Source organism: Hyla sarda, chromosome 1 (genome assembly GCF_029499605.1).
Source record: "Hyla sarda isolate aHylSar1 chromosome 1, aHylSar1.hap1, whole genome shotgun sequence".
Classification (NCBI taxonomy): domain Eukaryota; kingdom Metazoa; phylum Chordata; class Amphibia; order Anura; family Hylidae; genus Hyla; species Hyla sarda.
This window is the reverse complement of record NC_079189.1, coordinates 93,795,023-93,809,185: the sequence shown is the minus strand read 5'-3', so window position 1 is coordinate 93,809,185 and position 14,163 is coordinate 93,795,023. Positions and strand designations below refer to the sequence as shown.

At 40.4% G+C, this 14,163-nt stretch overlaps 1 protein-coding gene across 2 annotated transcripts in view; it reads left to right on the top strand.

Moving 5' to 3' along the window:
• LNX1 (ligand of numb-protein X 1) overlaps nt 1-1,777 on the top strand; it is a 161,973-nt gene extending 160,196 nt beyond the window's left edge. For both annotated transcript variants that reach the window (XM_056558069.1, XM_056558060.1), the window contains one exon: nt 1,462-1,777. In XM_056558069.1, the coding sequence (XP_056414044.1) occupies nt 1,462-1,597 (136 nt within the window). In that variant the 3' untranslated portion in view covers nt 1,598-1,777. The remainder of the gene's footprint in view (nt 1-1,461) is intronic.
• The last annotated feature ends 12,386 nt before the right edge of the window (nt 1,778-14,163 follow it).

Sequence of the window (14,163 nt, the reverse complement as noted above, 5' to 3'; positions counted from 1 at the left end):
GCAAGGTATTGCAATGCTGTTTTATTATTTGCCTGCTAAATATACCAATCTCTTTTCCTTTACCACAATCCAAGGATAACTCTTACAGGGGATATTTTCTATACCCCACACTTCAATTTCCTTTACTACGGGAAAATAAATGTTAAGATAGCCACATATGTTCAATAACTGACGGCTGAATGTTCATTCGGCTGACAGTTCTCTCTCCGGGCCTTCCCATACACATACATGTTAGGCGCGGCTAGGGTTGCCACCTTTCTTGCCAAAAAATTCCGACCATACCAATTTGCATAATTAGTTATATATGCGTAACTTCACAGGATACACATATGATAGGGAAATTTTGTCCTATTCTGACCCCTATAAGTTTTTTATTTCTCCTTATACGGGCCTCTATGTGGGCTCTTTTGTTACGCCCTGATTTGTAGTTTTTAACAGTACCATTTTTGTTTTGATTACTAACTACAACTCCCAGCATGCCCTGATACAGCCTGTGGCTCAGCAGCTGCCCCAAACAAAAACTACAACTCCCAGCATGTTGGACTATATAGTAGTATATAGTCTAGGTCAGTGTTTCCCAACCAGGGGTGCCTCCAGCTGTTGCAAATCTACAACTCCCAGCATGTTAGAATATATAGTAGTATATAGTATAGGTCAGTGTTTCCCAGCCAGGGGTTGGTAACATTCTGAGTTGTAGGATTGGTTGGATAAATACCAACCACTGCATTGCCGGTTACCGTCTAATATAAAAATTCCGGCAGGGTAGCCAAAATACTGGCTGTGCCGTTAAAATACCAGCCAGGTGGCAACCCTAGGCCCAGCTGAATGTTAAAGGGGTTATCCAGGAAAAACATTTTATATATATCAACTGGATCCAGAAAGTTAAACAGATTTGTAAATTACTTCTAATAAAAATCTTAATCCTTTCAGTAATTACGAGCTGCTGAAGTTGAGTTGTTCTTTTTTTGTCTAAGTGCTCTCTGATGACACCTGTCTCAGGAACTGTCCAGAGTAGAAGCAAATCCCCATAACAAACCTCTTCTACTCTGTGCAGTTCCCGAGACAAGCAGAGATGTCAGAAGAGAGCACTGTTGCCAGACAGAAAAGAACAACTATTATTGCAAAGATTAAGATTTTTTTAATAGAAGTAATTTACAAATCTGTTTAACTTTCTGGATCCAGTTGAATACATATATATATATATATATATATATATATATATATATATATGTTTTTTTTCCTGGAATACCCTTTAATCTGTTCTCTGTGGGGAGGGGATTTTTAAGACAGACATCTCTGGCACCATCTTATCCCTTCCGCAGCAAGTGGGTCAGGAGGTCAGTTGGTGAAAGTACATGACACTAACCCTTCTCTAAGGTTGGAGGCACGCCATACAGCTTAGTCGGCTTGAACACAATGACACTTCATAAATTGTAATCTACACTGTTCTTTCTTCTGCAGGTGTGGTGATATACTCATGGCTGTAAATGGGAGATGCACATCGGGAATACCCTATAACCTCCTAGTAAGGATGTTAAAAGAACTGAGAGGAAGAGTGGTACTTACCATTGTGTCATGGCCCGGGTCCTTCTTGTAGTGCGTCACTGACACTTATCTTACATTCCACATGACGTTTTAATTCTCACATGTTCTGAATACCGGTATTATGTACATTTTTTTTTTAAACACTTGTTTGTCAATGGGTTGTAAATGATCACAGATGTGTTTCTCATGCATGCAAAAAAAAAACAAAAAAAAAAAAAATGTGTTCTTATTACTCCAGAGATCAAGCACTTTTACACCATCCTCAAGAGGAATATAATTGTTTAGATGTTTATTTGTTGTCTGTTATGTGACAGATGTTATCTGTGTGTTACTCCGAGTATCTGTGTGTTACATTAACATACTGTATACATCATTCAGCCGCCGCTACTGATGTGACCACATTGAGGTAACCGATACAGTCTTACTAGAACCATCATTTGTGGAACCATCTTGGAATTCCATTTGTTACACTGTAATTCGTCATTGACCTCCCTTATGCGGAAGGTAACACAAACAAAGTTGCTATATTCAGTTTCCTTCAGTTCCTAAAGCCATTGTGATCAGTTCCTAAGGCTAAGTGATCAATCACGGCGTCAAAACCAAGATTGATGGCCATGTTAATCTGTTTGAGACCTCGGCGTCACCCCCTTTTCTGCCTAATTGCCAAATGACCAAATCTGACCAATTTGGGCCAAAATATTCATTATCATTTGAAAAAGAATCAAACATCATATGTCTTTCTGAATGAAAATGTGTGATCTGAAGATGGAGATTTTTCCCAACTTACTATGAGCATGATAAGTGTAAGGAGTGTCTTTTCCTCTCAATCCTCTCTGGCCAGTGTTATACAGTATATGATGAAGCAGTGCACTGTACAGTTAAACATTGGGGCTTTCGATATGCAAATATAGTGAGGGTTTTTACGTGAATGGTAATTTGGGAAATTTGCTTGAACGTAGTCACTAGCTGACTACGCTTGGGCCATGGAAATTAATGGGGCCTGTGCCTGTCTGAGCACGGATACGTCGACATGTCATTATCCTGACGTATCCGTGCCTTGGTGGCACCAAAAATGATGTGAACGAGGCCTAAGAGACTTCAAATACATAAGAATCACTGCCAGAGACTACTTGCACTTGGATGCTGAGAATGCAGAAAGACAATCCTGCACTTTACGGTAAGCTCTTGCCATTGGGTCAACTCACCGGATTACACATGAGGTTGGGTGCTGCCTATCATCTCTATTCAGCATTACATTACTATATTAAGAGATTTATAACATTCCTTGGTGAATTAAACTTTCAGGGATTTCTATAGGACCAAAAGGTGGGCGATGAAGATTATATGTGTTCTGTGTTAATTTTCTTGCAATCCATCATTCATATAACCCAGTGGAAGGTTACAGATGGTAGAACACCAGCATAATGTTTGTTTTCCTTTATTTTTAGAATTTCCTAGGATAATTACAATGACCAAAGTAATAAACAGTAATTACATACAATAAGCCAAAATGACGGAGCAAAGCCCTCCACTGAATTATAGTATATGCATGTAAAACACTGCTGGGCATATACTGGATCTGATATTATTTGCTTGCTTTATTCTGAAGCGGATAGAAACAGGGAAAAGCAACCGGTTTGTTATGTTGTGAATGGATTAGATTTATGTCTCAGAGTGTGTACAATGACATTGGGGGAGATTTATCAAAACATGTCCAGAGGAACAGTTGCCCATAGCAACCAATCAGATCGCTTCTTTCATTTTTCAGAGGCCTTGTTAAAAATGAAAGAAGCGATCTGATTGGTTGCTATGGGCAACTCAGCAACTTTTCCTATGGACAGGTTTTGATAAATCTCCCCCATTGTCCATATGTACTCCAATATTAGTAATCAATAATCGTTTTTTATACAAGGAATAGACAGAGAAACATCATCAGAAAATATACACAACCCAAAGCTTGCATGAGGGAAACCAATAAAAAAAATCAGCTTTGATCAGATCTCCATTTTGGTGCCGTGATTTTGGACTTCAATATGTACATGACCCAAATATCCCATTCCTAGATGCTTGGTGCATAAAGCAAATACTCATATGGTGACTACTATGATAAAGCCAAATATAAATGTATAAGATCATCAAGGAAGATGTAATATGACTATGGATGTGCAATGTATTATGTGATTTATATTGATTGCTTAAACTAGTGTAGTAGTGGTTTTCCGTGGTGATAAGGTTGTGGTTGACGTAGACTAGGTCTATGTGGGTAAATCTGTATGGCAGTGCTGCATTACGGAATTGACTTGGCAACCTCCAAAACACCAGACACAATCCAATGAATCATGACTATAGGTATATACAATGCAGCACCTGATGAAGCAAGCATTCTGCCTGTACCATGAATACTGCAGCTCGTACATAAAACTGTGTGTAAGTATGGAAGAAAATCTGACATTCAGAACACACACCATGTTTTCCAGTGTATAGCACCTCTCATCCCGTATATACCAACAGTTAGGGGTATGATATTTGCACTAAACATAATCTAGATCTCCACTACAGAACTTTTTTAGGCTGGTTTCAGACTATCGTAATAAAGATGCATTTTTTGTATCTGTGTTACAGATGCAGGTCCATTGGTTCCGGTCTGGCCATAGGTCTAATAACTTAAACTGACAACATCATAGGGATCGATGATGTAGTCAGTTTGAGTCTGGAAACACCAGCAGATTTTTGGGCAGTCTTTGATTAGCCATTGTTTTTGTTTTTTTTGCTAAAGCCAGAAGTGGATGAGCCAGAAGGACAAGAATTATATATATATATATATATATATATATATATATATATATAATTATATATATATTTCAAACTCCTTTTGAGTAAAAAAACAAACAAAAAAAAACTATCAAAAACTGCATGAGTGGTTTCCAATAGCCTTTCTATCAATCAAAAGTAGCAATGCAGTGTAGAGTCTTATTCACACAATTATTGAATCAGTATTTTTTTTATTTTATGCTTCGTGTCCCTGTCATTAGAAAAATCATTCAAAATGTCACAAGTTTTGGTTGGTTGGGGTCTTAGTGTTTAGACCAACCCCCAGCCAATTGTTAGAACAATCTGGGAGAAGAGTGGTTAAAGGGAATATGTAATCAAAAAATGACCTATTGTTTAAATCAGGTTTTTATATTAATCCCATTTTTAAAGACTGTTTGGTGATGTTTTCTCTCATTTTTCATTTTATTACCAAGATTTTATAATAATCCTGAAATCTTGCCTTTTCCACTTTGACCACTAGATCTATAACTAAGTTGAGACTTCCTGTTCTGTACAGATCATTTCCCAGTAATGCCTTTCTCCCCAGCTCAGACAGGATTACTGTGAAAGTTGACACCAGTATATAGATAATAGTGGATCCCCCACCATTCACAACAGATATCAACATCACCCTCCCTGTAGAATGACCTCTAAAAAGGTTTCAGAGAATGCTCAGTAACATCTCCAATTCATTTCAATGGGACAATTTCTGTCTATGGTCCATGGATGCTGCAGTAAAGTATATAACTAAATGCTGTTAAAAACAGATGAGGATAGACGGAATACCCCATAATAATGCACAATAAATTAAATAAAAAATTACAATCCGATAACAAAAGCAGATTTGAATAAAAATAATGTTTCATTATCTGTCTCGTCAGGAAAAGAAATCTAGGTGACACGTTCACTTTAGGTGCCTCACTCCTAGGCTCATGCTCCCTAATATGTCTTAACACAACCCCCCAATTGTTTAAAACTTGTGATATGTCAAAACATGTTTTCTAATGACAGACACACATTAAGCCAACATCAGTAGTGGAGTCAAGAGTAGAGAAGAATTGTTCATGATTCCCTGATATTTCTGTGTCTGGGATGTACTCCTGGTTTTAGTTTACAAAAACAGATGAAAAAATACTGATCAAATACTGAGGTGTGAATGAGGCCAAACAGTTGTAAAGTTGTTTACTCAAATTTCTCCAAAAAGACTGATGGTATGTAAGCTAAAGTAGTTATTATTGAGGCAGACATTTTCATGGACTACCTAAAAGCAATGCTATTGCAGTGAATAACTCAATATATATATATATATATATATATATATATATATATATATACTGTCCATTTAGTTCCACCCGTATAATGAGGTTCTATAAAAAGATGATAACGTGACACCACCCCTGTAAACTAGTTGGGATGGGAGTGAAACAGGTTCTCCTTAGTATTATTCACACAGAATTGGTATATTGCTTAACCTAACCTACATATTGTATATTGGTTAGGCTAAATTCTATATTTTATAATGGTGGGCGCCCTATTTATAAAGCCAGTAACACCAAAGAAATAGAAATATAGTTCATCAACTTAGTTTACGTTGGACTGCTGCTATTACATTATTTACTATGTGTTGCTTCCAGAGGTAAAATATTGACAACCAACAGGTTCAAGGTAGTTATATTTGGCTGTCAAATTTCCACTTGGAAATAAGGACAAACTATACCACCCACACTTTCCTTAACCATACTCCGACCCACACATACTTCCATTTCCCATGATGCCTCTGTATTCTTCCTAACAACCTGTGATGTTTTATGACTATTGGAATTATTGCTGATATGCTTCATACCAAATAAAGAAAGTACATAAGGTATTTATGAACATGTGGCTGTCTAAGGGGGCCTTGTAAGAACCATTTCATGTTGCAATCCAGGGCTTGATATAGAGTCTTTAAGGTCGCCGTGAAGCCCTTGAGTCTGATCTAAATGTCTACATACATGTCTTAACTATGAAAAGCAAAAACAAGTCAAAATACGAGGCATGGTGCACCCTACAAACACTGCCAGCTTCAGGGGCACTATGTAAACTAAGCCACATTTCATAAATGACCCCTATTGAAGCATTTCCCACCTTTGTCCATTTCCACAACCAGAGGGCACAGTATCTAGTTGTCTAAAGCCTCCTTTATATAGCCTTAATGTGGCTGCATTCTAGCTGTAAGTACTTGCCGACCACAACATCATAGTGATCAATGATACTGTTAGTTTGGGTCATTGGAGCTGCCATCCAGCTGAGATTGGCAGCAGTAATAAAGCCACTGAAATATGGCTGCATTATGGTCATCTGAATGACGTCTAGACAGTGTTGACAACAAGTCCTCAACTACTCCCAACAGGTCATGTTTTTATCATGGGATATTCTCAAATAATGACCAATTGGGAGTACTTGATATAGACACTGTAGACAAATTCCTTAAAGGGGTATTCCGCTGCTCAGCATTTGGAACAAACTGTACCGAACGATGGAGCCAGGAGCTCGTGACGTCATAGCCCCGTCCCCTCAATGCAAGTCTATGGGAGGGGGCGTGACGGTTGTCACGCCCCCTCCCATAGACTTGCATTGAGGGGGCGGGGCGTGATGTCATGAGGGGGCTATGACATCACAAGCTCCCGGCACAGACTCCAGCGTTTGGAACAGTTTGTTCCAAACGCTGAGCAGCGAAGTACCCCTTTAGGGAATTTGTCTACAGTGTCTATATCAAGTACTCCCAATAGGTCATGTTATCTTTACTATTACACAGGCGATATTAATGCCAGTACGTCAGGAATGGCCATAGGTTGAGATTCTATAGGATATTCTCAAATTATGACCTATTGGAGTACTTGATATAGACACTGTAGACAAATTTCTTAAAGGGGTACTCCATTGCTCAGCATTTGGAACAAACTGTACCGAACGCTGGAGCCGGGAGCTCGTGACGTCATAGCCCCGTACCCTCAATGCAAGTCTATGGCAGGGGGCGTGATGGCTGTCACGCCCCCTCCCATAGACTTGCATTGAGGGGGCTATGACGTCACAAGCTCCCGGCACCCACTCCAGCGTTCGGAAAGTACCCCTTAAAACATGCATGCAAAGTGTTTTTTTAGATGACAGTAACACATTAATACTATCCTATAAAAGTCTTTTACTAGTTCACGTGTTTGGGCCAAAGTGACTGTCTACCCCATCCAGTCTAAACAAAAGCAACCGCACATATAACAGACATTAGTCTGACATCACAATTCCATAAACGCCAATCCTAATATTCTATCTGGAAATAACACTGAAAAGTCCCTATATCACAAGATGTGCCTGACAGTATTTTCAATACAGATCTAAAGGAAACTCCTTCTTCCTGTCTTCTTTCTACCACTTTTGTCTTTGCTGTTGTATTTATAAGGCTCAGTCTGTTACATTGCTATTTACAGATGAACTGTTTTGTATTTGTGAAGTGTAAATGATAAAAGTGATCTTTTTGGACTGGTACTTGCATGTCATAAACCATTTAAAATATTTTTCTAATCTAGATAATGGGTTTCTACAAATGTAAGTGTTGAATATTTTTTTCTCATGTGTCAATGAAATTATTTTTTTGTAAAAGTATTGTTTCTTAAAATGTGTAAAAGTGAATACAGATTATATTTGCTGTCAATAAAAGTCAACTTCATTTATATTCTAAAAACTCTGATTCCATTTTGTTCTGCGGGTGTTTCCAAAGAAGTGGTGTCCAACCCATGGCAAAACTGCTACTCCCGGCATGCATGAGTTATAAAGTCCTGCAGCAGCCAGAGAGCCACAGGTTGGAGACAATTATTATTACAGTTATAACGAATCAGTAAAGATGGAATATAACATACCATATTTTTCGCCGTATAAGACGCACTTTTTCTTCCTCAAACTGGGGGGGAAAAGTTGGTGTGTCTTATACGGCAAATACACACCTATCGCGGCGGTCCCTGCGGCCATCAACGGCCGGGACCCGTGGCTAATACAGGACATCACCGATCGCGGTGATGTCCTGTAATACCCCTTCAGACGCGGCGATCAAAGCTGACTGCCGCGTCTGAAGGGAAAGTGACACTAACCCGGTTGCATCGGGAGGGACCTTAACTGCCTCCTCGGTGTCTGCTCCATCCCCTGCATGGCCGTCGCGCTCCTTCGTCATCATCACGTCATCGCGCACGCCGTCCCGTCATCCAATAGGAGTGGCGTACATAACGAAGTGATGACGGCGATGGAGAGCGTGGATCCTGAGGAAGAAGACGTCCGGAGCGTCGGGGACACCACAGGGACGCGGCGACAGCGATGGAGCGAGATAGATCACTATTGGGTTCAGAATCTTTTTTTTCTAGATTTTGCACCTTTAAAATTGGGTGCATCTTATATGCCGGTGCGTCCTATAGGGCGAAAAATATGGTAATAGTCGTATTGATTTGCTTAGAACATAACAGCGATTCAACACTGTATAACGTAGTGTCTGAGGACGCAGCATTACATGTTAGGTCAACCCCCAAAGTCCAGTTGTACATTATTAACAATAATACAGATGGAAAACAGCAGGAAGGAAATACAAGAATAATAGTATAGTCACCAGACAAGGAGTTCTACCCGATTTCATTCAGTGTCCGCTCATCTAGGAAGATTTTCCATAGGAACATAGGTGCAAGGATTTCTATCCATTTAGCTACACGGACATTAGTGAAATCGACACCCATACTGAATACAGTATATGGCCTGGTCAGGACTGGTGTTTCAGTGTAAACACTTCATGGAGTCAAAGGTCAGTTTTTTTGGGCAGGCTTATAAGGGTAGGGTCACATGTAAGGGATCCGTCGAAGGGCGACCCTATAGTGTGCTTCCTGCTGTGTCTGCCTGTAACAACAAACCGCCGCTACAGACACACAGGACCGGTGAGTGGCGGCACGCATGTGCAGTGTACTCACAGACATCACGGCAGCCCCTGCTATAGAACTACTGCCTGTTAGTTATTCAGGGGTCTGCAGTATGAATTTATTCAGGGGTCTGCAGTATGAATTATGAATTTATCCAAGGGTTTAGGAACTGAATTTATCTATGTTGCTATAGAGGTGTGAATTCTTGTAGAGTTAAGGGGCCAATGATGTCTCAGCAGCAGGGTCGGCGTTAGGGTGGGGCAAACCACGCAATTGCCTAGGGCCCCCATCCCCCAGGTGGCCGGCTATTCAGCATAGGCGTGCGCACCCAGGGGTGGGATCCGCGGCCGCCGCTGAGCAGCCCACAGGGGGCCCCCGTCACATTCTGGACATACCTGAGTCCCGAAAGATCTTTTCGGGACACAAGGATGTCTCGGTTACCTTTCTGCGGCAGCCCCCACGTTAACTTTAAAAGCGCAGGGGCTGCAGGGAGGTAGCGCACGCAGGGACATCACTGACGGCATGGTAAGTCACCAGCACCAGCTGTCAGCACGTCATCTTCGATGTCCCGACCACTGCTCCTTCGGAGGACCGGTGATAGGAACACTGAAGTGGGGCAGTACACAGACATACAGTCTCAAGCCATAAACTGTATATGGATGAAGGCTGTATGTGTGTGGGGGAACTATACTGCACCTAATGTGGGGAGCTAATAGCTCCCCACATTAGGTGCAGTATAGCTTCGAGATATACTGCACCTAATGTGGGGGAACTATACTGCACTTTATGTGGGGGAACTATATTGCACCTAATGTGGGGGAACTATACTGCACCTAATGGGGGGGAACTATACTGCACCTAATGTGGGGAGAACTATACTGCCAAACTAATGTTAGGGAACCTGTAATGCCAACCTAATGTGGGGGAACTGTACTGCCAACCTACCTAATCTTAGGGAAACTATACTGCCTACCTAATGTGGGGGAACTGTACTGCCAACCTAATGTGGGGGAACTATACAAAAATGTATAATTGTACTATTCTGATCCCTATAAAATTTTTCTTTATATGGGGATGTATGAGGGTCATTTTTGCCACTTTGATTTGTAGTTTTTATCAGTACCATTTTTGTTTTGATGGGACTTTTCAATTGCTTTTAGATATTTATGGTAATTTAAGTGACCAAAAATTAGCAAATCTGGTTATTGCACTATTACGACTTTTGGGGCCCCCCCTTTTGATTTTGCCTAGGGCCACGCTAAGCCTAAAACCGGCCCTGCTCGGCAGCACACACTGCAGGTGTCAGGGAAAGTCTTAAATTGGAATTTCCATTTTAATTTTGGCTTCCTGGTCTGTTTGCGGGTGACGGAGAATAATACAAACAGCATCATTTATGGGTTATGTAGTTTGTGCAAGTGTGTTATTTTTATCTACTCTAAAATAACTGAGTATACTTGAAATATACCGGTACTCTTTAAATGTTTAGCCGTTTATGGGTTAAAATATGTCCCAAGCAGAAAAATGTGTTTTGGGCTAGAGCCCAAAACAAGTACCAAATAGCCAAAATTAAAAACAAAAACACCAAACAAACCCAAAAACAAAATAGTAAAAATGGTCCAAAATGTCTAAAAACATCTTCATTTTTTTGGCTGTGAAATTACTACACATTTTTGTATTGCATAGTAGGAGCACTGACAAGTGTCCTAAGAGTTTGGATGCTCGGGCAGCATAAATCAAGCTTGTCAGGCATTGCCTAAAGTTATACATGTATTGGGAAAAAAATACTTCCCAATAGTCTTTTTATGGACTACAGTCATGTTGGCACCCCTGAAATGTTTCAAGAAAATGAAGTATTTCTCACAGAAAAGGATTGCAGTAACGCATGTTTTGCTATACACATGTTTATTCCCTTTGTGTGTATTGGAACTAAACCAAAAAAGGGAGGAAAAAAAGCAAATTAGACCTAATGTCACACCAAACTCCAAAAATGGTCTGGACAAAATTATTGGCACCCTTAACTTAATGTTTGGTTGCACACCCTTTGGAAAAAATAACTGAAATCAGTCGCTTCCTATAACCATCAATAAGCTTCTTACACCTCTCAGCCGGAATGTTGGACCACTCTTCCTTTGCAAACTGCTCCAGGTCTCTCTTATTGGAAGGTGCCTTTTCCCAACTGCAATTTTAAGATCTCTCCACAGGTGTTCAATGGGATTTAGATCTGGACTCATTGCTGGCCTCTTCAGAACTCTCTAGCACTTTGTTGTCATCCATTTCTGGGAGCTTTTTGATGTATGTTTGGGGTCATCGTCCTGCTGGAAGAACCAAGATCTCGGACACAAACCCAGCTTTCTGACACTAGGCTGTACAGTGCGACCCAAAATCAATTGGTAATCCTCAGATTTCATGATTCCTTGCACACATCCAAGGCACCCAGAGGCAGCAAAATAACCCCAAAACATCATTGAACCTTCACCATATTTCACTATAGGTACTGTGTTCTTTTCTTTGTAGGCCTCATTTCGTTTTCGGGAAACAGTAGAATGATGTGCTTTACCAAAAAGCTCTATCTTGGTTTCATCTGTCCACAAGACGTTTTCCCAGAAGGATTGGCAGGAAATTTGGCTTCATTTTGGAAAAACGTAGTCTTGCTTTTTTATGTCTCTGTGTAAGCAGTGGGGTCCCCTGCCATAGCATTTCATTTAAATGTTGACGGATAGTTTGCGCTGACACTAATGCTCCCTGAGCCTGATGAACAGCTTGAATATCTTTGGAACTTGTTTGGGGCTGCTTATCCACCATCCAGACTATCCTGCGTTGACACCTTTTATCAATTTTTCTCTTCTGTCTAGGCCCAGGGAAATTAGCTATAGTGCCATGGGTTGCAAACTTCTTGATAATGTTGTGCACTGTGGACAAAGGCAAATCTAGATCTCTGGAGATGGACTTGTAACTTTGAGATTGTTGTTATTTATCCACAATTTTGGTTCTCAAGTCCACAGACAGTTCTCTTCTCTTTCTGTTGTCCATGCTTAGTGTGGCACACACAGAGACACAATGCAAAGACTAAGTGAACTTCTCTCCTTTTTATCTGCTTTCAGGTGTGATTTTTATACTACCCACACCTGCTACTTGCCCCAGGTGAGTTTAAAGGAGCATTACAGGGGACTTTATAGGGACATGGTCTGTTCCCCAATACTGGCACATAGCAAATGTGGTGCCAATATTTAAAAAGGGGTCACAAAGTGACCACGGGAATTATAGACCTGTTAGTTTAACCTCCGTTGTATGTAAATTGTTTGAGGGTTTTCTAAGAGATGCTATTTTGGAATATCTGGATAAAAATAAATGTATGACTCCATATCAGCATGGCTTTATGAGGGATCGGTCCTGTCAAACTAACCTGATCAGCTTTTATGAGGAGGGAGCTCCAGACTGGACCAGGGGCAATCGCTGGATGTCTTCTATCTGGATTTTCCAAAGCATTTGATACAGTGCCACATAAAAGGTTGGTGCATAAAATGAGAAGGATTGGGCTGGGGGAGAATGTGTGTAATTAACTGGCTCAGTGATAGGAAACAGAGGGTGGTTATTAATGGTACTTATTCTGATTGGGTGACTGTTACTAGTGGGGTACCACAGGGATCAGTCTTGGGTCCTGTCCTATTTAATATATTTATTAATGACCTTGAAGAGGGGTTGATTAGTAAAGTAGTAATCTTTGCAGATGATACTAAACTCTGTAAAGTGGTAAACACTATAGAGGAAAGTGCACTGTTACAAATGGATCTGGATAGGTTGGAGGTTCGGGTTGGGAAGTGGCAGATGAGGTTCAACACTCATAAATGTAAGGTAATGCACATGGGGAGGAAAAATCCAGGCAATGCCAAGGCAAATAAAATCATGGGGTGCATCAATAGGGACATAGATGCCCACGACAAGGAAATCATTCTACCACTGTACAAATCACTAGTCAGACCACACATAGAATACTGTGTACAGTACTGGGCACCAGTGTACAAAAAAGATATAGGGGAGCTGGAGAGGGTTCATAGACGGGCAACCAGAGTAATACGGGGAATGGGAGGACTACAGTGCCCAGAAAGATTATCAGAATTAGGGTTATTTAGATTAGAAAAAAAGAAGGGGAGACTTAATAACTATGTATAAATATATAAGGGGACAGTAGAGAGATCTCTCCCATGATCTATTTATACCCAGGACTGTATCCATAACAAGGGGGCATCCTCTACATCTAAAGGAAAGAAGGTTTCTACACCAGCACAGACGGGGGTTCTTTACTGTAAGAGCAGTGAGACTGTGGAATTCTCTCCCAGAGGAGGTGGTCATGGTGAACTCTGTAAAAGAGTTCAAAAGGGGTCTGGATGCATTTTTGGAGAATAACAACATTGCTGGTTATGTATACTTTATAGGGACAGAAGGTTGATCTAGGGATTTATTATGATGCCATATTTGGAGTCGGGAAGGAATTTTTACCACTAGTATGAGGGTCTCATTAGGGATATAGGTTAAACTTGGTGGACTTTTTCAACCTTATGAACTATGTTACATGCTTGCAACAATCTTATTTTTCCACAATTTTGAAAGGGTGCCAATCATTTTTTCCAGCCCATTTTTGGAGTTTGGTGGGATGTCCAATTTGCTTTTTTCCCTCCCTTATTTGGTTTAGTTCCAATACACACAAAGGGAATAAACATGTGTATAGCAAAACATGTGTTACTGCAATCCTTTTCTGTGAAAAATACTTCATTTTTAATTTCAGGGGTGCCAACATTTACGGCCATGACTATATTATTTCTCCATATATCTATTTCTTTTTTTTACACACATCACTCAACTGAGTTAAAGAATAAGCAGAACA